The sequence below is a fragment of the Prosopis cineraria genome, unplaced genomic scaffold (genome assembly GCF_029017545.1).
Source record: "Prosopis cineraria cultivar Desert tree isolate PC_DT_omini unplaced genomic scaffold, ASM2901754v1 PC4, whole genome shotgun sequence".
Lineage (NCBI taxonomy): Eukaryota > Viridiplantae > Streptophyta > Magnoliopsida > Fabales > Fabaceae > Prosopis > Prosopis cineraria.
The window spans coordinates 3690833-3713077 of NW_026555335.1; the positions used below are offsets into that span (position 1 = coordinate 3690833).

Genomic DNA, 22245 nt, shown 5'->3' on the forward strand with positions numbered 1-22245 from the left:
CTTGTCATATGGGGCTTTAGTGTGAGAACTCTTTCCATTTTTTTATTTCTCAATAAATAATATGGGTTAAATTATTTAATCTTAACTCATTAGAATTAACCTATTTAGATCATGGGTTATCTGATCCGAAACAAAAAATTTTTATTTTGATATAGGTCAATTTTTTTCAACTCAACTCAATCCTTATAGTAGATTACTTAGACCAACTCATATAATCCAATCCATAATTTTAGCTTTACTCCAAGAAGACGAAGAGAAGGGGCACTCGAGAGCTTCTGCATTACAGACACATAGAGATACAAAAACTTCACTCTTCACATATAATAATACAATCATTCATTCACAAATCACAGTATCGTCTATAAGAAAACCCTTAATAAGCTTGTTATCAGGTAGTAACTTGTTTAAAAATACATAAAATGATATATCAATATTGCAACATATTTTGATGATAAGAGGAAGTTAATTTCAATTCATCATAACAAAGTGATTATTTATCTTATATTCAAATAGAAGTTTTTCTTTATTTTTGTTTATAAGCAAAATTACAAATTTTAAAAAGTATTTATTATATCTTTTTTAATTGTTTCTCACAAAGTCAATATTTATTTGTGCAAGATAAATTTGTTTCATTAATTAGAGAGATAATTTAGCCCAATTTTTTATTTATAGATATAATTACTATACTTAACAATTTTTTTAAACTACATGATTAGTTATTTTTTCTTATATTAAAAAACGGAAGGAGTAAATGGTAAGTTAGAGCATTAATTACCGGCTTTTATCGCTTACTCATTAATTACTTTCATGACAGGCGGTTAATCAAACTGTATTACTACTAGTAACATTGTGATTAGCATTCATAACTTATCCTATGATTTATTTAAAAAAAAATAATAATATTTGTTATAAACTTCCTTTTGTGTGTCCTGCAGGCTAAAAAGGAATGGGAAATGAGCAGTCGAGTAGTCAACCAAAAAAAACTCAGAAGGAGGAAATGCTGATGTCATTTTCTAGGGCACAGGCGGACGAGGGCTACGTGCTAATAGCCTGTTACTTGTTCCCTCAATCTCTATATATAAAAAATTTTTTAAAATATTTTTTATTTTAAATATAAAAAATTATTAACATATTTTTTAATAAATAAATTATTATATATTTATTAAATTAAAAAGAAAAAAATATAAATACTTTCATTAATTTATTTAAAAAAATATTTTTATTTATAATAATTAAAGGTAAATTTGAAATGTAGTTGTGCTTTTAATTAAATAACTAACTTTTATTAATTTACATAATTCAATTAAAAATATCTTATACATAAGGATAGAGGCAATACAAACATTGCCTAATGCAAACAAGAAAAATAAAAGAAAATATAATTTTAAATCTTTACAGTTTGCTCATATTGTTATAAATCCATGTACTTTTTTTTGGTATTTTAGATTTTTACACTTTTTTTTTTAATATTTTAGGTCTCTATACTTTATTTATGGAAGGATATAGAATATAAAATTTTTTAAGTATTGAATGTTAAAAAAATAAGACATTTTTAGTCTTTTAAAATATAATTATTACTTTTTTTTAAATATTTTATTGATAATGATTTTATATTTATTATAGGGTGTTTAATAGGGATAAATATGAAAAAAAATAATTAATTAAAAATAAATAATTATTTATTAAAAAATAAATTTAATTATAAATATTTTATATTTGTTAACAGAGATAGTGCATATCAACAAATCACCATAGCTCTGTCACACACGCATTCATGTTTATGTTTATCTGTATTTTTTCATGGTTTATTTATTGGTTTATAATTAATTAATTCAAAAAATAAAACAAATTCCACGTGTTGTGATTTGGGATAATAAAATGTGAAAATATATTATTTTTGGTCCAATTTAATGAAATTTGAGTTGAATTGTGTATGCTATGCAGGTGCTCATTTTCAAATCTGCGCAACAACTTTTCAGCTTAGCTAATGCTCCCTCTGTTTTTATTTATAAAAAAATTATTATTATTTATTTATTTTTTATATAAATAAAATTATCTATTTTAATAAACATTTATTATATATTTTTTAAATCACTCCTCATAATTTACATTAATAAAAAATAATTAATATATATTTATATTAATTAATATATGACATTTGCTTTAATCTTTTATTTTTAAATATAATTATTATGGTTAGTTAATTTTTTTAAATTATATAATATAATTTTTTTATATATAAAAACGGAGAAATATTACACCCCATGTCTAGTCTCTACCTGCATTAAGATTTCGTGAAACGTATCATCGAGCTTTGCGCCCTGTTTGTTGTGATGAGTAGCTGAGTTTTTTATCTCTAGATTTAGCGGGAACTTATTCATGAAACAGTAACTATTCAATTTTTTTTTTCCTTTTCTTTTCTTCTCTCATGCTATGATATTCAAAGGCGCTTGCAAGTCACTATTTTTATAATTTGAGTAGGATAAATTTATTCAGGCTAAGCTCTATTTAGATTAGATTTAACATATCTTAACATATAAAAAATTCATATAGTCAAATTGTTCTTAGTTTCTTGAGCTTATTCAAGATAGTTCAAATATCTAAATTATTAAATATTATTTTATTTTTTTTCATCTAATTTCAAATTTTATTAAAAAAATAATATTTTCAATTTTTATATTATCTAATTAATAAAAAAAGGAATTTAGATATACGAGTTAATGTCATTCGGGTATGGTCTAATCAGATTCCTTCGAGTTTATTAAGGTGATCCAAATAAGTTCAGAGTAAATTTTTTTAAAAAATTCTTAAGCCTGGCTCTAAAATTTTTAAAACTTATTCAGGTAAGCCCATTAAACTAAGCTTAATTACCACATCTAATTTATATGCTTTCATCCCTTGTTTAACCAAATACATGCACGGTGCTCATCACTGTACACGATGAGCATGGAATATAAACCTTAAAACCTGGGACGTATAAAGAGAAATAGTATGTACGTAACTATATACAGCAATTTTTTAACAAAGATAACAATATACTAACTCGTAGCAAACATTCAAGATTCCTGATAATGAGCACCATGTGCTTAGTTTTGAAATGAAATCTAAACCATTCAGATTATAATTTGGAAGACTCGAATTTAAAACATTATTATAATCTTTTATTATATTATCAAAATAAAAATTTATAAAAATTATGATGGTATAGAGTACATATGAATAATTAACATTCATCAATTATAGAAAATTTGATATCAAATTAAATTTAGATTAGATCAAAAATAAAAAAATAAAATTATCTTATAATTTTTATAATTTTTATTTTAATAAATATAATAAAAAATATTTTAAATCTAAACTATTCAGATTAAAATCTAAATGGTTTAGATCTTATTCTAAGAATGAATACCCCTAACCTACAAATTCCTACATTCCATTCTTTTTTGCTTGAGAGCAATTCTCACGAGCCAATAAACATGCATCTATTTTTGGGTATATGACACGCATCCAAATTTTAATCATTAGTTAATATATAAAAATGATTAAATTCCAAAGTTATTCGTTAGAGGGACTTGCATATATAACTATCAGTACGTACATTAATAAAGTACGTGACCAAAAAAAAAAGTATATTAAATTGTTCGTGAAAAGAACTACCCCGGCGGAACAAGTACATTAATAAAGTCCCTTAGATCAGCTGTAGAAGTAATAAATTATTTGCACAGGGCCAAAGATAAAAAGAAAAACTCCCCCAGTACCAAATTTAATAAGTACAGGGCTAGACCCAAAAGTAATTAATACTTAAGGCTTCTGGAAATGATGGATGGTACAAAGACCCGTGTCCCCTGACTGGGCAAAATCAATTAAGTGTGAGCTTGCATGTGTTTAAATTCTAATTGGATATAATTAATTATAAAAAAATAATTAATATAATAATTTTTAATTATAATTAATTATGTTATAACGTGACTGTATTTAGATATTATTTTTTAAAATTGATTTTGATATAATTAAAAATATTTGAATAATTTAATTAAAATTAATTTTAAAAATTTAAATTAAAGTAAAGGATATGAGTTTTAAGAGAATAATTAATAAAATTGCATACAATGTTATTAAATTTATTTGATTTATTTAAAAATACAATAGTATACATTTAATATTTACTTCATCCATTAAAAAATATGAGGTATTTTTTATAAGGTTAAATATTAAAAATGTAAAATATTTTTAATGTTTTAAAGTACAATTAATGTGTTTTTTTTAGATATCTCTAATAAATAAATCACTTTAGATTTATTTTAAAGTGAAACATTCAATTAAATAAGAATAAATATAAAAAAAATTGTGTTAGTTTGAAGACATTTTATTAAAAGTGAGATTTAATTATAAATATTTTATATTTTTTATAAGAGGAAGTATAAAATTATTCAACAATTAACAATATAAATATAAATTAAATTAAATTATAATATTAATATTTTAATATGTAAAGAATGAAAAGTTGAGGTTGACTCAAAAGAAGAGTATCGTGATCGTCTGCAAATCATATCTCCTGAACACTTGGCAAGTCCGAAATTCTGACAAAATAATAATTGTTTCAACTGTAAAATTGATATTGAGAAGCAGGCGGGGGGAATTTAGGCAAAACAAAGGTGCTTGGGTATGTTTTGCCAAAACATGATTTTCCTACCATTAATTAATTTTAAAGGCAAATTCAAACAGGCACCTTATCAGCAGCCAAGACGCTGTAGATGAAGAAATCCCTAACCTGACCCTTACAAAAGCCATATTTCCGGAGCAATCCTTCTTTAACAAATCCTAATTTCTCAAGCACCGTCTGAGATCCTTTATTGTCAATGTCCACCAACGCCTCAATCCTATACAGATAAGGGAATTGCTTGAAGACAAGAGGGATAGCCATCCTTAAAGCCTCCGTCACTATCCCTTTTCCCCAGTGATCCACGCCCAATGCATAGCTAATGTGTGCCCTGCACCGGTCATCGCCGGACCCTGGCTTCGCCGACATGTATCCGACGGACCGACCATTCACACATATGGATCGACGCCACGGATGGGGCATAGCAACCCTCTCTATGAATGACAGCGCTTCTTCTCTAGTTTTCAAGGAGCTCCAACGCAGGTATTGAGTCACTCTATCGTCACCCGCCCATTTCAGCACGTCTTCGGCGTCCGAGGGGTTGAATGGTCGCACCGATATTTCCGAGGCATCCATAAAATTGAGCTTTACCGATTGCGTTTTATAACAAATACGAAAACAAGAAAGGGGGAAAAAATCATCCTATGAGTATTTAGTACTCGGTTTGAAATTATAAAATATTTTTTTAAAAAATTAAATGTTTAAAAGTATAAAATATTTTTAATTTTTTAATATATAATTATTATTTTTTTAAATACTCTTATTAAATAAATCATGTTTATTTTAAGGTAAAACATCATAAATAAAAAATAAGATTAATTTAAAAATAAATAATTATTTTATTAACATTATAATTTAATTAAAAATATTTTATAATTTTTAATGGAGGCTTGGTACAGGTTGGTCAAGCAAGGCGGGCGGCAGCTGATCGTAGGGGGCAGAGAAGGCCCATATTTAATTGAGATCCCATGTTCGGGCAAGGCCCAGCAATGCAAAGCCCTTAGCGTCAGGCTCAAAGTGAAGAAGAACGCTCCTTCTTACTCGGTTATATGTGTTAAGCAGGCGTGGGGACTTGAAGGCAGAGAAGACTCCTGAAGCGTTTCCCTTGGAATTTTATCTTTTCTTTTCAAATTAGTGTGGCTGTGTTAATTAAGGCAGTAAATCAACCACATTGTTCATCTAGTTTAATTGGTTTAAATTTTTATATTATATATAATTATTTACACACACTTGAGATGTGTTTTATTTTATTTATTAATTCTTCAGTTCATAAATTAAATAACACAAGTTAGTCATCTTCATGTCAAAAAGCCGTTTTTTATAAAGATTAATATAATATAAAAAATAAAATGAATGCATCAAATGTTTTAAATAAAAAAGCCTCCAACCACTTGCATGCACCAATAATGTTGAAAATCGAATTAAATCAAATTTAACTTGTAAACATTTCTGAGTTTTGGCAAACAAAGTGTAATTTAATCCAGAGATTAGAACACAAATCCAAGTTTAAAAAAAAATTGTCTCTGATTTATAGTCCAGAATATAGTTACATTTCAAAATGTCCAAAACATTACGGTATTAAAAAGGAAATGAATAAAATAGATTAAAAAAATAAAAATAAAAATAAACTAAATCACCCTTTCTTATAATAAAATTTATTAATATATATTATAAATGTGGAGATCATCACACTTTTTAAAATTTTCATGAATTATAATTTTTAACCTTATGAATTAAATTGCATCTCCTCCGTATGAATGTGTTTACATATTTTTATTAATAATCTTATTTTTATATTTATTTTTTAAATTTATTCTATTTTATTTCTTGCTCATAATCAAACGGGACCTAAACTTTTCTCATAAATACTCTTGTGCTCAAAATAGTTTTTATTGACTTCCTCTTCTGGAGAAAAAATATGGTAAAATTGCCAGCATATTATTTGTAAATTCTGAAGCCTGAGATACTGCTTTAAATTATAATTTAAAATTTAAAATAATTATAAAAATGGTTAAAATAAAAAAGAACCAAGTCAATGCCATTGATTTTTTCTTTTATGTATTGGAAGGGTTTGAACTTTGAATTCTTAATCCATACATACACCTTATGCCATTCTTATTAGTTGAGCTAGTCTCAGGTAGCCATGGTGCTAATTAGATGTGACGTCAAATTGTAACTTCCTAAAATTATTAAAAAAAGAGTTATAATTCAAGTAAAGAGTTGCTTGAGCTAGCCTATGAAGCGGCGCTCACATTCCACAGCCATCTATCCGCGGGCTCAATGCCAATGCAACTCACTATTCAATTTCAATCAGCTTATTTAACTCATTTATATATATCACTCCACACTTTTATTTAGATCTTTCAGCATATTTTATTCATTTAGATTTTTTCATGCATTGTCCTTTCAAGTTTCATTTCATACAATTTTGTTTTATTTCTTTATTTGATTGTATTTTAGTTTACATGTGAAAAATTGTAGTGAGGATCCTACACACTGGAATGTTTGATTATAAATCAATCAGATTCCTAATAAAACTTCAAATTCGGACCTCTAACAAAATTTTAATAACATATCATATATTTATTTATAATAAAATATTTTTTATTGATTGACATGAGAGTCATAATTGACTTTTATAAATTATCAACTAACGTTATAAATACATTCAAATATTATTTATTAATTTTTTAAATGACTCATCTATATATCAGTAGTAAAGAATTGCAAGTAATTGATTTGTAATTTATAATTAATTCTCATGAATTATAAATTGATATTATAAATAATTTTAAGTATATATTTTAAATTTTTTAAATGGTTTTATTTATTTCGACAGCAAAAAGCCATGAGTTATTGGCTTATTACTCATAATTAACTTTGATAAATTATTAACTGATATTACAAATAATTACAAGTATATTTTATTAATTTTTTAAATAATTTATATGTATATTGGTAACAAAAAAAATTTTGATTCATAATTAATTTAAATAAATTTTTTAATGACATTATAAACAATCACAAATATATTTTGTTAATTTTTTATTTGACTATTCATATTTTTTTAATTATAAATATAAATTATAATTTACTATTTTTTTAATAATTTAAAATTTATAATTATAATTCATATTCTCATAAAATTCATAAAATTTCTTTTATTAAATTGAATGTAGTAGGTTATTTATAATTTTTTAATTAAAATATTTTAAGTCATTTGAAGAAAATTTTATGAGACATACTTTTAATTAATTTTATTTTTATAATAAAATATGTATTTATTTTTTTATTTTTTAATATTATTATTAATATTAAAATTAATTTTATTTAATATCATTTGAATATTATATTTTCGTTGAACTGATGATAATTAATGATGTGACCTGACTTATTTAAAAATTTCTTGAGACCCCTCATTCTCACTAAAAGAAAAAAAATCCAAGAAACTATTTAAGGGAAAGGGCCGTCAGCAGTTTTTGTTAGTCAGTAGATACACCGGAGAACTCCCAGGTTTCAGCTCTCCGATGGATCCCCTTTCTGCCCTGAGGGACTTCACCATTCGAGGCGAGTTGGAGAAGATAGTTCGGTTCGGCGGCGAGTTCCGATTCGGTAATGAATACTCTTTTCCTTGCAACGTCGAGACTGCTTACCGCTCAACCAAGGGCAACCGTTACACCCTCGAAACCCTAGTTCATTACATCAAGAATCACCATCTTAAGCACACCGATTACATCCAGAACACCGTCTCCCTTGGAATCCCTTCCGTTACATTTCCAGACCGAAAACCCCTCCTCGAATATCTTCAGGGTAAGATATCCTCCACCGATTCCATCGAGTACCGTCCCGAAGAGCCTGCATTTGCTCCGAATCGTGTCAGCACCGACTTCGCAGCTGTGCCGGATGACAAGAAATTGGATTTCATGTCGATGATTAGGGCGGCTGAAAGACCGTTGAAGGACCGTGAGGCCTTGCTGGAATGCAAAAATAGGGATTTCTACAGCGTTTTGGTTGCAGCGACGAAGCGCGAAGAGGAGAGGCAGAGGATCGAATCGCAGCAGAGAAAAGACGGGCTTGTTGCTAAGAGTCGGTTGATGGGGGCGGATGAGCGGGGTTTAGGGTTTGGAGATGACCTAGGGTACGATTCTACTCCAAAACCCAAAATGCACTTGAAGGGTAGCAAAATAGGGGAAGGAGTGCCGATAATTTTGGTGCCCAGTGCATTTCAGACGCTGATTACCATCTACAATGTGAAGGAGTTTTTGGAGGATGGGGTTTATATACCGACTGACGTCAAGGTGAAGCAGATGAAGGGGGCAAGGCCAGATTGCGTGACGGTGCAGAAGAAGCTTAGCAGGGACAGGGTGGTCACTGCTTATGAAGTGAGGGACAAGCCCTCTACACTCAAAGCGGAGGACTGGGATCGGGTGGTTGCAGTTTTTGTGTTGGGCAAAGAATGGCAGTTTAAGGACTGGCCTTTCAAAGACCACGTTGAAATATTCAACAAGAGTGAGTTGAAATTTGCGTTGTTATGTAATTTTCTTTATTCAACAAATGGAATCGTCGCTACAATTCGAGTATAGTTGTGTTTATTTATCTGCAAAAAATTTTGGTTGAGTTGAAGCTAGTTGTAACAATCTGTTAATGTTCTAGCAGTTATTGGATTTTATATGCGTTTTGAAGATGACAGTTTGGAGTCAGCAAAGAATGTAAAGCAGTGGAATGTAAAGATAATTTCGGTGGGTTTCTTCTTTCTTGTGCCCCTTACTGTTGGTTGATGATTTTTATTTTATAATATCGATTTAGTATCTTCATCTTTTTTCCAGCTCTAACAGTCACTTTGAGCATAAATTTCATACTTGTTGGCAGATAAGTAAGAACAAACGACACCAAGACAGGGCTGCAGCATTGGAGGTGTGGGATAGACTAGAAGAATTTGTTCGTTCAAGAACACATTCTTGATGTGTAACTTCTCAAGGGATCGTAACTTTTGTTATCAAGCTGCTTGTTCTGAGTATTGAATATGACAAATTTTTGGTAATGCCTTATGCTGTTCTTATAAATGAACAGTTCGTATGAGTTTTTAGTTGCTTCAAATTTGGTGGAGTTTGCTTCTTTAACAAATTTCCTGGCTTTGTACAAAGAGGGAGAAATATAGTCGTATTTGTTCTGTATAACTAATTTACATGCTAACAATTGTAGAAAACTTTGATTTTATTCAGGTATTTTTGTGTGTATAATCAGAGTTTTATATTTCTGTCTACCGTACGATTCTTTATTTTGTTTTGTTGAGATGGACACATAATTTCTTGATACCTCTGTCACATTTATGTGAGAGATAGATTCCGATGCACAGGGGTATCTGAAGCCTTTAGCTGTCGTTAATTTTACATGGAAGCCTGAATGTACTTTCGCTTTTAGGTTATCTAATGGAATATTAAATTTTTCGTTATTGTCTGCACCCTTTACTTTCATTCCCATTTAACCGAATTTGTATAGAATAGAAACACAAGAGAAAGATCTTTATCCACAAGAAGAGGGAGGGAGAGGGAGGTATGTAAATCTAGTGTCTAATTAACATGTCAAAATCTTGGACAATTTCAAGATATGTTTTGATGAGATGGCCAAAATAAAAGGTGCTGTTGATGAGAAATGCAGTATAATACAGCTTTGTAGCAGACAGCATCCTAAAAATACTCTTTTTTGTCCGCACTTCCGGCGAGTGTTTTAACTCTAGCATTTCACACAGTGAGGGTGCAGTTTTAGCATAATTTGTAATCTGTAATCTATTGATTGCAACACAAGGCGTATATTGAGCGTATCTTTTATTTTTTGATACTATGGAAGCCAAGTTACAAATTTGTGGAACACAAGTTTTTTATTGCGATCAAAATTTAGAGAAGAGGTCATAGAATTGTGCTGCTGTGCACGTCCAGCATTCCGAGGACATTGGTTGGGTGGATTCATAATTTGGTTTTTATTTTCTCTTAGTATACGGTGAGGTATTAAAACCTTAATAGTCTGATCTAAATATGCATGTCCTTTCTTTCCCATCTTTGGTAGGGATGACTGAAATCTGCTGGTGCTGTTATGGCTGTTCGAGGGAAGGCGACGAATGCTCATATGCGGTTTACTAGAACAAGTGTTGTAGGAATGGGGACTTTACTTTCCAGTTACACACTAACCCACCAAATCAAATGGAGCGGGTGAAAAGAGACATAATTCAATGAGAGCAAAAGATGAGGGAGAAGTTTTATCATTGCTACTGGGTTATTTTAGTTATATGGTTTATACTGAACTTCACTTGTTCATGTTGCTGCTCTGAAGTGCTTCCAGTCCCTTCATGTATATGATCTAAATGGAGTGAAATATAGTTCTCTGAGGAACTCTTGAATTTGTTTTTCTGTAATTTTTTGTTAATCTATCAGAAGTACTAGGCTGTAGGAAAACCTTTTGTTTGATTTGATAGGATTAAATCGGAACTTGCCACAATAGGATTATATTCTTCCAAAGGAAACAAGCGCTAGGAATCTACAGGCATTTGTTGTAAAATGCTTTACTGAGTTATGCCAAAAAGTTCGGGACTTGTTTTATTTAAATAGTTGATGTAATATCAGAACTTCGGTATTCTAGCGAAAGTTCAGCAGAAACCAGACATTTAACTTGGTGCTTGTCTACACAAATATCTTGTCATACACAAATATCTTGTCATAAACCTTAACGATATGTGTGATGTTAATTTGGTGATGAGATCAGAGCAGGAAATGAAAGGCTCGAGGCATCTTTATTGATAAAGGGAAGAGAAACACAAGTCTCTTAACAATACAAAACTATGAAAAATCACAAAAACGAATGAGAATTATTGAACTCTTCGAGCTAGAGGAATTCAATACTATCTGGACACAAGAACACTCGTATCAATAGCATGTCCAAGGTGGAATATATGTGGCTGAAAGAATCAGTATGTCCTGAAAGCGGAAGCATATGCTGCGGCAGAAGCAATGAAGACGAGAGGAATGGATAACTGGATCGAATTCCCGTGGGACGAGCCATTATCCGGCGAGGGCACATCTTTAGATCCAGTCCCTGAAATAACATGAACAACCGAGAAATTGAGACCAGAATATACTCCCTGTATTATCCTTCAAAGGGATGAATACGAAGACTATGCATGTACCTGATGGAGCTGAGTTGGGAGAGTCTGCATCTGGGGAGCCCGCTGGTGAAGCAGCTGCCGCCAACCCATAGCTCATGTTAGCTTAGAGACACGAATTATAATAGGGAGCAATGAATGAAGAGATGCTGCTTATATCCTTCAATGATTTATTTGATGGTATTAATACATATATGAAGAGAAGGTCTGACCTTTGCACTGTGAGGTCGGTGGGGTCTGAACCTTGCAGGCAGAAGGCAGGGCCAGAGCCTGGGTCTGGTTGATGTTGATGCCGAGAGAGGAGCCACCGCCGCTGAGGACTTGACACAGGCACTGTGGTTGGGAGCGAACCACGCTGCTGAGCTGAGAGCAGCACGACGATGAAGGCGTGGAGGAGTTGCCTTGTATGTAATTCAGGCACGGCGACAGGCTCACCAACACGTTTGTGCAGCTGGACTGTGCAGCAGCCCCTGCACACAACATGCCCACCATTACCACCACCATGAGCGCACACATGCGAGCCATATCTGCTGTGAAGCGACAAGAGGATGCGGTGATTGCTTGTGGGAGAGAGGTTTTTGTAGGCAGAGGACTGAGGACGCAGAGAAACAGACAAAGAGACGAAGGGTGGAGTTCAGTTATATGTGGGTGAACTACTCCTCCTACCTTTTCTAACAGCTACTGTTTGGTCTTTCGCTGTGTTCAAACGCCGAGAATTTGACACCTGTTCAGACGACGTCGCTTCGTTGCACTTGCACCGCTCCTCAAGCTTTTTGACTTGTCTCGTTACGTGCCCTCCCTGCTCTTCTGACTTGTAAGCCTGCGATTTTCTTGGAATGGAATGGAATGAAATGAACCATTGAATCCACACCTGCTGGTTCTCCTCTTTCTTCTTAACCAAATGACGACGACTATAATTATTTTAATATTAGCTCGCCGTTAGGAAACCTATAACTTTAATAATTACTGCCATATTTATCATCGTTCTTCAATACACGTGTCTATCAAAAGCAAAAATAAAATTCTTATTTTAGACTTTGAACTCAGCCATAAGCAAAGAAGCTGTATTTCATTCAGAATCTGAAACCAATCAACACGCAATTTACAATTTCTTAGGTGAAAGGTCCCTGGGTTCAACAACACATGAACGTGAGGCGTCGAAATCTCAAAACTATAACTGTCCATGTGGAGAAGTTCGGCACAGCTGCGTAACGTGCACAGCTAGACTAACTCAAGTCTCATGGTTAGCAGTTCTTTGAAGACAACATAGAATCGGTCCATGGAATTGAAAATAGGAAAAATGACAATTAAGGCCTTTGATAATTCATTGATTCCAATTGCAATCTTTAATTATTGAAATTTTATTGAAGAGTCAGATGCAGGCAACCTCGTTCTCAAGCAGATTATTTACTTTTCACAAGTAGTTTATCTATGTGATTTTAGTACTCTCTCAATTTTCAAATATAATAAAAAATAATCAATTCACATAGATTAAAAAAATTAGTTAAATATAATAATTATATCTTAAACTAAAAAAAATTGGACTAAATTATCTCTCTAACGGTAACTAATGAAACAAATTTGACTATTGAAATTAAATATTGATTTTATAATGGGTAATTTTGAAAAAAGGTGGTGAATACTCCTTGAAGTGTGTAGTCTTACTTGTAAATAAAAATAATCAACAAAAAGACACATGATATTTTCTGTTATACGTGAAAACGGAAAGAGTATTCTACTTGTGAAAAAAGTTAAAATTACTTCCATAAGTTATGAATGACACTGCTGAAATTATATATAATCGATTGTAAAGTTAAGGTAAACCTCTTGAACAAAAACCAGATAATCCACTTAGAAATGGGATTGTCTTCTGGCGGTCCTTCAATGAAGTTTTTTTAAAAATGACCTTGTTGGTTTGATCTATTCAATCCAATTACTATATGGAATTTGCAAAGTTAAAATTAAATTATATTTTTCATAACTTGTGAGGAATACTACCTCTGGTAATGTTTAGGAATATATTGATATTGGTAATTTAAACGATTCAAATTGAATCCAGTCGAATAAAAAGACAAAACAAATTTTCAATGACATTTAGTCATTGAGACGGCTTGGGCTTAATCCCACCCATGTACATCCCTGCTAACAATTATTAGTCCTTCTCATGGAATCTTTGACAAGGCAAGAGTTCGGATCTACAAAGTTCTTTTTTTTAAAAAAAAAAATTGGGCCCAAAATTGATCTGGTAATTGTACTTCATTATTATATTATAATATTTGCAAACCATCAAATTGGATTTTAAAATTGCCAACCCCAAGAATCGGGGATTGAAATTGCACGGTTTTTGATCGACAATTGAAATTGGAGACAAATGTAAAACAAGTCCTTTGTGTAATTTAAAGTGAAAAGGTTGGGCTCGATTACTTTGTGGCCTTATATTATTAAGCCTTTTAGTCATTTTCAATTTTAATTTTAAGCAGTTTTTTTAATATTATGATTTGAACTCTAACTGTGTGCTTGGTTTTTAGTTGCCAAAAGTTTATTTAATAAAAATTAATTTAATAAAAGTCAGTTGTTATAATAAAATTTATATTTAAATATATTTTTTTAAAAATTATTTTAAAAAAGTGAAAGTTATTTAGATTAATGATGATTTGTATTTTTTAAATATACTTTTGCATTTGTAATGGCTAAAAGACATTGATTTATGATAATTGATAATTTTTATTATACAATAAAACATATTAAAATTTTTTGAAAAATGTAAAAAAATTAAATTAACAAAATTAAATAAATTAAATAATAAGAATAAAATATATATAGTTTAATGTTGGAAAAAAATTAAAACATGATAAGAATATTATGGTCATTTATAAAAGTAAGTAAAACCCAACTCCCATTTAAAATTTTAAATCCACCAAAAAGTTAAGTTGTGAAATTCACTTTTTAACACATTTTTAAAAAGTTATTTTGTTCACATAAAAAGTTTCAGTCCAAAAAAAAAATGTTAAAAAGTGAAGTGAATCTAAAATGTTAAATGTTGAAAGTCCAAGCCCCCCATAAAGCTTTACTCACATCTCACCCAACCCTAAAGGTAGCCTCAGCTCTCTATTTTAAGCAATTTTTTTTTACTTTAATTTAATTTTAAGAAATCAATAAGAGATCTGTACAAGTGCCCTTTTAGACATTATGTATGGGAAGCTCAAATGAATAAGAATTGTTGTTTTTCCCCCTCTTAACTTTTGTTTGTTCTTTTCGGTTGATTTCGTATGAATCGCTGCATAAGAAGAACCATTGTAGTTTTAAACTAAAAATTATCGTAAAATCGAATCAATAAAAAAGAAATTTCAAGATAAATTAAATCTGTCAAATGGTAGGATTAAAAAAAACATACAAGAGCATTTTTTTAATAGAATTCATAATTAATTGATTCAATCTCCTCATAATACTGATCTTAGATTTTCTCCATTGAATATTTCCTAGATAACATATGAAAAGAATTCTCAATTTTGATGGTGTTCGAGTGAGGATAGATCCGCAAGCTGTGACTTCATTAAATTTACATATCAGTAGTGATTTAATGGCTCAACCCGACCTCACTCCCTGTCCAAAAGTAGAAAAGTTGTGGGTTAAATCAAGAGGCTGATTTCTGTTCCTATCATGACAATGATAATACTAGTTCTTATAGATGGAATTCTACCGGTGTTGTTATTTCTTTCTTCTTGTTTTTTTTTTTTAAGTTTAGGTGGGTTAGGTTGGGTTCAGAATATTTATTAGGATCAAAGCATGTCTTTAAACTCAAAAAACACTTATAAATTATTTATCAATAAAATTTTTATATCGGCAATAAGATTTGATCCAATAACCTTATAAATTATAAGCAAAATTAATGTTAATTGGACTAACTCTTGTTCTTCATTGTGTTGATATTATTGATGAAGATTAATCAGAAGTCCCATGTGCTCCATACTCTCCACCTATGAATGCAATAAACAGTCATTAAAAGTGTTTCATTTCTTCTAGATAATGCTATATGTATGTATGTATGTATGTATGTATGTATGTTAACTTCTTTTTTTCCCCTTTCTTTTCTTGCTTTTTTGATAAAATATGTAAGTCAACTTTGATAAGACACCAATTACACTAATCTCATAATTTGATTGATCAATTGTGCTGCTTTAGTAACCATATATTGACTGGAACATTCTTCATCAAGGTAAAATTTCAGGATGGTCTAATAAAAAATTGATATTAAATATTTAAGGAGGATTGGGTAAATGACCAAGCTGGCAGGTGATCAAAAGAAATTACCAATGAAAAATGACAATAAAATTTCATCAAACTATAAAAATGATAATCAAATCTCCTCAAAATATCATAATTCCTCTAAAATTCATGATTATTTCTTTAACATTAATAATTTTAAGTTAAATAACTATATTGCCCCATGTTTATAAAAAAAAAAACAGCTCTAGCTCCATTTTTCAAATCATACCTTTTGTTTAAACAATTATAATTTTTATTTTGTGAATCGATAAAATTAAACAAGAAAGCACAATTTTTCACGTAAAATATTTTTTATAATTAATAAACAAGTTTTAAAAATAACTAGTCCTAGTCATAATTTTTATTTAGGCAATCACGATTTTAATTATGTGAATTGTAAAAATTAAACAAAAAAATTATAACTTCTCACATAAAATTTCTTTTATTATTGAAATTCAAGTTTTAAAAATAATGAAGTTTCAGATGCCACCTGGTGAGTGTAACTTGTTTTGTTAAACTGGTTTCTTTGAAGGTCACACAATTAACGTTTCCAATTAACTATTTCGTATCTCCCAGATAACACTTGAGTTCTCGAAACCCAACCGCAGAGCCTTTCTTTCTTTTTCGCTTCCATAAATCCCCTCACATTCTCTAACCCAATCATCAAAATTCCAAAATCCCATTTTGGCCTAACGTTTTTAATCAAACCCCACAAAGCCAAAACTGAAAAAGGGAATATCCAGAGATGAAGGGCTTAGTGTTTCTGATATTAACTATCAATATAGCCATGGCTGCACCTGCACCTGCATCATCCAATGCTGAGACTAGGATTCCATGTGGCGCTTTCTCAATGCTTACCAGTTTCATTTCTTGTATGAATTTCCTGATAAATAGCAATCCCAATGAGTCCTTACCAACTAGCCAGTGCTGCAAAGCCTTCAGGTCCCTTAGAGATGGTGGCATGGACTGCTTTTGTCTTTTTCTCAACGGCACTGCTCCTTCATCTTTCTAAGCAACAAAATTTTGGCAATTTATTTATTATGTTCATCATTAATGCTAACATGTCCTCTCATCTGCTCTTTATCATTTGCAGCCAGGTTCATTGCTTCCTGCTGCTTCAGGTGCTGTTACAAGGCACTTTTTTCCTTGCAATCTTTTGATCAAGTCAACAAATTTACTGGTCTATTCAAAAGCAGGATGTTCATGTTAAGCCTAGGAAACTTCAAAAAGAAATTCTTACCATCTAATCTTGAGAAATTGACATCATTAGAATTTGAACTTGTGACACACATCATTACTTTTATCGGACAAATCAATTAATTACTGTAGCTGTTTTGTGTTGTTATACATGATAATGATAGGACCAGTATCGGTTGGCAATCTCCATCAACTCCCTCTCCCTCTGAAGTACTTCATCAGCACCATCTTAAAGGTACTTCTCGATAGTAAGAAACAACAAAAAACTTGATTTTTTTTTAAGGCATAAATATATCAGTTTTGAGTACTGATCTTTCTGAAGTTTGATACTGGCAGATGCAACATTGCTTATGAATCCACCTTCTTCTCCATCAGTTGTTTCTAATACTCCATCATCTGCAATGGCTTCAGGAAGCTATTCTCAACTCATTCCATCATCGTCCATGCTATCTTACACTGTCTCTCCTTCCTTTCTTGTGATTGCACTTGGACTTGTTGTTCTAGACTACTATTAGTTTTGTCTGTGTACTTGTGTTCTGATATACGCCTTTATATCATCACTTTGAAATTTCATCATATTGCTTCATTTCCGCATTGGGAAGTCATTAACACAAGGCTTTATTTAGTTCTTAAATATTCAAATAACAAAAGGATACTTTTTATGGTAGAGCTGAAGTCGTGTGGCTGGTCCCACTTTTACATTCTTACTACAAGGGGGTTCAGTCCTGTGAGTCTCAAAAATCAGCTGACTTGCAGCGAGAACGACAGTAAAGACTAAAGACGAGCGAGAGTAGCTATTCCGAGTCCGAAGCACCCTTTATGACGTGAATATTAATCCAGAGCACTATCCATAAAATATTGATATTGACATTTGTCGGTCTATTTTTTTTTTTTGAAAAAAATGTCTTGTTTTTGTGATGAAAACAGACAGATTGTCTTGTTTAATCCACCTAGCCTCAGAGTCAGTTCGGATTTGGAATTGCTTAACCCATGTAAAACTGGATTGACCCAACCAACTCATTTTTGCCTCAACTAATGTGCCCAACCTGAACCTATGAATTAGCACATATTCTTAGCTCCATCCTGCTTGAGTTAATAGTTTAGTATATTTTTCATACCGAAGAAAGAAGTTTAGTATAATTCTTAATCAAATATGTTTTTGTTGGTAGAAATCAAATATGTTATTTTTCATGTCATTCAATTTTACAATATACATGATGAAACATTAAACACAGTCTATCCTCAGCACTGTCATCTCTGGTCCTTTACAATGTAACAAAATGACTCTAAATTTCCCAGCATGTTCCTGCCCAACATATGTATAAATATAATGTCATTGCGAATCATCACGATTGTGCTGAAAATTCTCGGGTTTCTTTTCCTTTTCTATAGGCCCTGTAAAATTCACACGTTAAAAGAGTTTTTTTTTAAGAAAAAAATAATGATATCTATAAAGAGTTACCTCCACGCAAAGTTCAGGTCGGACTGACATGTAGTCGTTTTGCAGTTGCTTTCCTTTTCATCCAAAAGATATCAGGTTGGGCTGAAGGTGTGCCTAATGAAGCTCGAGATGCTCGTCTCGGGGTAAACCCAGGAAGAATTTTAATAAATAATTAAAGTTACAAAAAAATGCAATCAATATATTATTAAAAATAACTATTTGTAAATATTAAAACAAACATAACAGTGATATACTGTATATGATATATAATCATATCTAATTAATAAATAAAAAGTACATAAATTATAAATCATAGAAACATAAAACCAAAGCTAGGGAAACTCATAGGCAAAAGAAAGTAGCTTATTGTCGCGGCTTTAAAACTTTTCTGTTCTTGAACCATGTCGGCCTTAGTATGATTAATCTCTTGATCCTAATTTAGTCAGCCGAACTTTCAAAATGTAGGCAAAAAAATTAAGAAACTTGAATACAAGAAAGAAGAAAGCTTCGACAAGAGAACTTTAAAGTTTTATTGATATGTTTGAGCTTACAAATGAGAGATTGTAGGGGTATTTATAGATCTTTTCCTTTTCTCTAAAAAATTCTTACTTCATTGATGGACAGTAGAGATCAATCTAATCATACGATTTACATTCATCTTCTAGAGTGTTCCATAAAAATATTTACATTTATAAGGATATTTTTAGAGAATAACCTTTAAGATATGTGTGAAATATTTTAGAACATTCTAAAATATTTTAAAATATTTTAAATATCTTGACATTCCTCCATAAATTTTTAGAATTTTTTAAAAACTTCTAAATCTTTTTAGATTTTTTTAGATAATTCTAGATTATTTTAGATGCTTGTAGAACATTTTAGAACACATTGAATCTTTTTTAAAAGCTCTGAAATTTTTCCCATTATCCTAAAAGTCTTTAAAAATTTTACAACTTTATGAATTCTTTTACACCTGAACATAAGTTGTGACATTATGCTCAAACCAAGGTTAAGGGATTAGAAGCTAAATTTCTGAACTTTACCTTATATATAACCTATGTTTGGGTCTGGTTTCATTTTTCCCCCTTTTAAAGGGATTAGATAGACACGCCTAACCTAATCTAATATAACCTATGTTCGGCCCAAAAAAAAAAAAAAAAACAGACGCCTAACCTAATCTAATATTCCTTTCATACACATACATTCTCGTCATAATCACACACCTACCCGTATATTGATCACATGGAATTTAGAATCTACAACGAACCTCTTTCTAAGAAGTATAGGGTACGGTCAAGCCAAAAGGCTCTTGGTGATGTGATGTAAACAACGACAAAGTGTGGTGGTAAATATGGAGAGAAAATTAACTGATGAGACCTATTTTGTGAAAATTACTTCGATGGACAAGAGTTTAATATATATATATATATATATATATCTCTCTCTCTCTCTCTCTCTCTCTAAAGGTTACTAATGATAAAAGCTCTTTATTTCACTCATATATTTGTGCAGTTTAAGTGGTAAATAGTGTTAAATATCTCTCTAATCTTAAAACTGCACTATGACAAATATTTGCAATTCGATAAGAAAATTGTGACGAGTGGGTGGCAAGTTTGAAATGCGTTCTTATATTTAATTTGTATTATCACGTTGGATTATGGGTGGGGCTGTAAATTCAAATCATTAGCTCCCCGGTATAATTAAAATAAAAGGATAAAAAAGTAAATAGAATGTTTAGAATTCTAAATTTATTTTTAATAAAATGTTCTCCTTTAATTAAACGGTATAATTTGACCCTTTCTATAATTTTTAAAATATTTTTCTGTCATTTTTTGATTAATTAATCATTAACGTTTATTTTTATTAACAGTAGGAAATAGATTATACTAGATTATACTGATTTTAAAAGTAAAAAGTGAATATTACACAAAAAAAATGAATTTATAATTTCAATCTTTCAGACACTTTTGAATTCATAATTCAAAGATGAGGGATCAATTTACCATTTATTCCTAAAAAAAATGAATGATGCAATTCTTAATGCTCATGAAAATGCTAGCCATGGGAAAACAAGTTGCGAGCAAACCCATGGGCAGCTCGTGTGGGCTAGCTAATAAGAGTGTTACTTTTCTTGCAAAATTAAATACTAAATTTGCCTAAGTGTAGCCCAAGGTGCAATTTAGATCATTTCCCTTAGAGTGGCCAAATAGCTTAGTGAGGTTATCGAGGTGTTAAAAGTTACCTAATGTAGTGAAAGTTTGATTAAGCTAAACTAACAAAATGCTAAGCTACTATAAAGTGAGTGTGATCCCCTACGAGTAAGATGAAATCCTAGAGAATGGATTGGTGGAAGAATCACTGTCTTACATTGATTATGACAATTACTAGTTGACTCTTCTCTTGGCTGAAATAAACAACCTAGAAGAGTATCTTAGATTATTCAATATAGTTGATTCAATTTCCTAAGTTATTAGCTAATGTTCTTAGTTCATTTAATTTAAAATTGACCAAGTGTTCTAATTGATCCTCTCTATGTGAGTCATGGGATAAGTGTTAGATTAAGTCCCAAAACTATGAAAAACCTCTCTAATAGAAGTCTAAAATTATCCCATAAGACTATGCATGGTAATCGAGACAATCATCAATGATAAAATATAAAACTATGCTATTTCACATTGATGGCCGAATAATGTATCATAAATTCAAAAGAGACGAATCGATTAAACAAGCATTCTCATTACATAAAGATGAATTCAAGTTAGAATTACAAACCAATAAAGAATTAACCTTAGACTAAGGTACTAAATCATCAAATAAAATGAGAAAAGCTAGGACACTAGAAAGTTTTAGCCAATTGAAGATCATAAATTCATCTTCCACTTCATCCTCCCTCTAGGATCCCTTAGAATATATAGTCTCTCATCATCATCTTTAAAGTACTAATGGTTGGCTCAATTTGACTGTACCCTTGATTTGTAATAGCCTAAAACTAATTTAAAAAATTTGATTAATTAATTAGAGGATTTAATTACTTAATTAATTATTGAGTTTGGATGACTATTCTAGCCTATTGTATCCTTTAAGGGGTTAAAAGTAAGGCTTAAGGGGCTTTTAGGCCAAATTAGGCCCAGAAATTGGGCCTAAGTAAAGTTGCCTCCTTTTGACTATTTGTCAAGGTGAATAATGCAGCTCGTCACATGCGAGCATGACAGAAACCCTATTTACAAATATCTACCCACATTAATAAATCCCTTTTATAAAAAGCAACCCATACTAATAAACCCTTTTACAAAAAAGAACACATACCAAGAAAAACTAAATTGGTTGTGTGGATGCATTCATATACAAACTCTAAAGGCATCACCATGAGGAAATGTCTGCCCAACCAACATAAACAAGTTCTTCCACTTTGACCCATTCATCCTAGGGATTGGTGTAGGCAAACCCTATTTAGCTAGGCTATATTGCAAGAGAAAAGACGTATTTGTTGTCACCAAATTAGGAGGACTCAATGAACTTCTCTCTATA

General features: G+C 30.8%; 3 protein-coding genes across 4 annotated transcripts; 1 reads left to right on the forward strand and 2 right to left on the reverse strand.

Annotated features, from left to right (window-relative positions):
- Nucleotides 1-4578: 4578 nt before the first annotated feature.
- Nucleotides 4579-5245, reverse strand: LOC129307828 (uncharacterized). Its single transcript, XM_054948745.1, has one exon. It carries the CDS (start codon nt 5234-5236, stop codon nt 4718-4720), a length of 519 nt encoding a protein of 172 aa, XP_054804720.1. The 5' UTR covers nt 5237-5245; the 3' UTR covers nt 4579-4717.
- Nucleotides 5246-8124: 2879 nt separating this feature from the next.
- Nucleotides 8125-11259, forward strand: LOC129309344 (protein CDC73 homolog). Of its 2 annotated transcripts, XR_008592902.1 has the most exons (4): nt 8125-9169; nt 9317-9399; nt 9530-9697; nt 10724-11259. XR_008592902.1 is itself a non-coding variant. In XM_054950897.1 (3 exons), exons 1-3 carry the CDS (start codon nt 8188-8190, stop codon nt 9620-9622), a joined length of 1158 nt encoding a protein of 385 aa, XP_054806872.1. In that variant the 5' UTR covers nt 8125-8187; the 3' UTR covers nt 9623-9900. The 2 variants fall into 2 exon arrangements, 1 of the variants encoding a protein (XP_054806872.1); XM_054950897.1 differs by lacking the exon at nt 10724-11259 and having other exon boundaries at nt 9530-9900.
- Nucleotides 11260-11420: 161 nt separating this feature from the next.
- LOC129309345 (non-specific lipid transfer protein GPI-anchored 5-like) lies at nt 11421-12420 on the reverse strand. The gene is made up of 3 exons (XM_054950898.1): nt 12026-12420; nt 11838-11891; nt 11421-11746 (listed from the first exon to the last, which is right to left on the reverse strand). Exons 1-3 carry the CDS (start codon nt 12336-12338, stop codon nt 11619-11621), a joined length of 495 nt encoding a protein of 164 aa, XP_054806873.1. The 5' UTR covers nt 12339-12420; the 3' UTR covers nt 11421-11618.
- Between the last annotated feature and the right edge of the window lie 9825 nt (nt 12421-22245).

What these genes read in the sequence shown, in the direction of transcription:
- LOC129307828 (XM_054948745.1), bottom strand. Translation starts at nt 5,236, where the DNA reads ATGGATGCCTCGGAAATATCGGTGCGACCATTCAACCCCTCGGACGCC.
- LOC129309344 (XM_054950897.1), top strand. Translation starts at nt 8,188, where the DNA reads ATGGATCCCCTTTCTGCCCTGAGGGACTTCACCATTCGAGGCGAGTTG. An exon ending in CGTTGAAATATTCAACAAGA is followed by an intron (nt 9,170 to 9,316) that starts GTGAGTTGAAAT and finishes ATGTTCTAGCAG; the next exon opens with TTATTGGATTTTATATGCGT. An exon ending in GGAATGTAAAGATAATTTCG is followed by an intron (nt 9,400 to 9,529) that starts GTGGGTTTCTTC and finishes ACTTGTTGGCAG; the next exon opens with ATAAGTAAGAACAAACGACA.
- LOC129309345 (XM_054950898.1), bottom strand. Translation starts at nt 12,338, where the DNA reads ATGGCTCGCATGTGTGCGCTCATGGTGGTGGTAATGGTGGGCATGTTG. An exon ending in ACCGACCTCACAGTGCAAAG is followed by an intron (nt 11,892 to 12,025) that starts GTCAGACCTTCT and finishes GGTTGGCGGCAG; the next exon opens with CTGCTTCACCAGCGGGCTCC. An exon ending in TCCCAACTCAGCTCCATCAG is followed by an intron (nt 11,747 to 11,837) that starts GTACATGCATAG and finishes ATGTTATTTCAG; the next exon opens with GGACTGGATCTAAAGATGTG.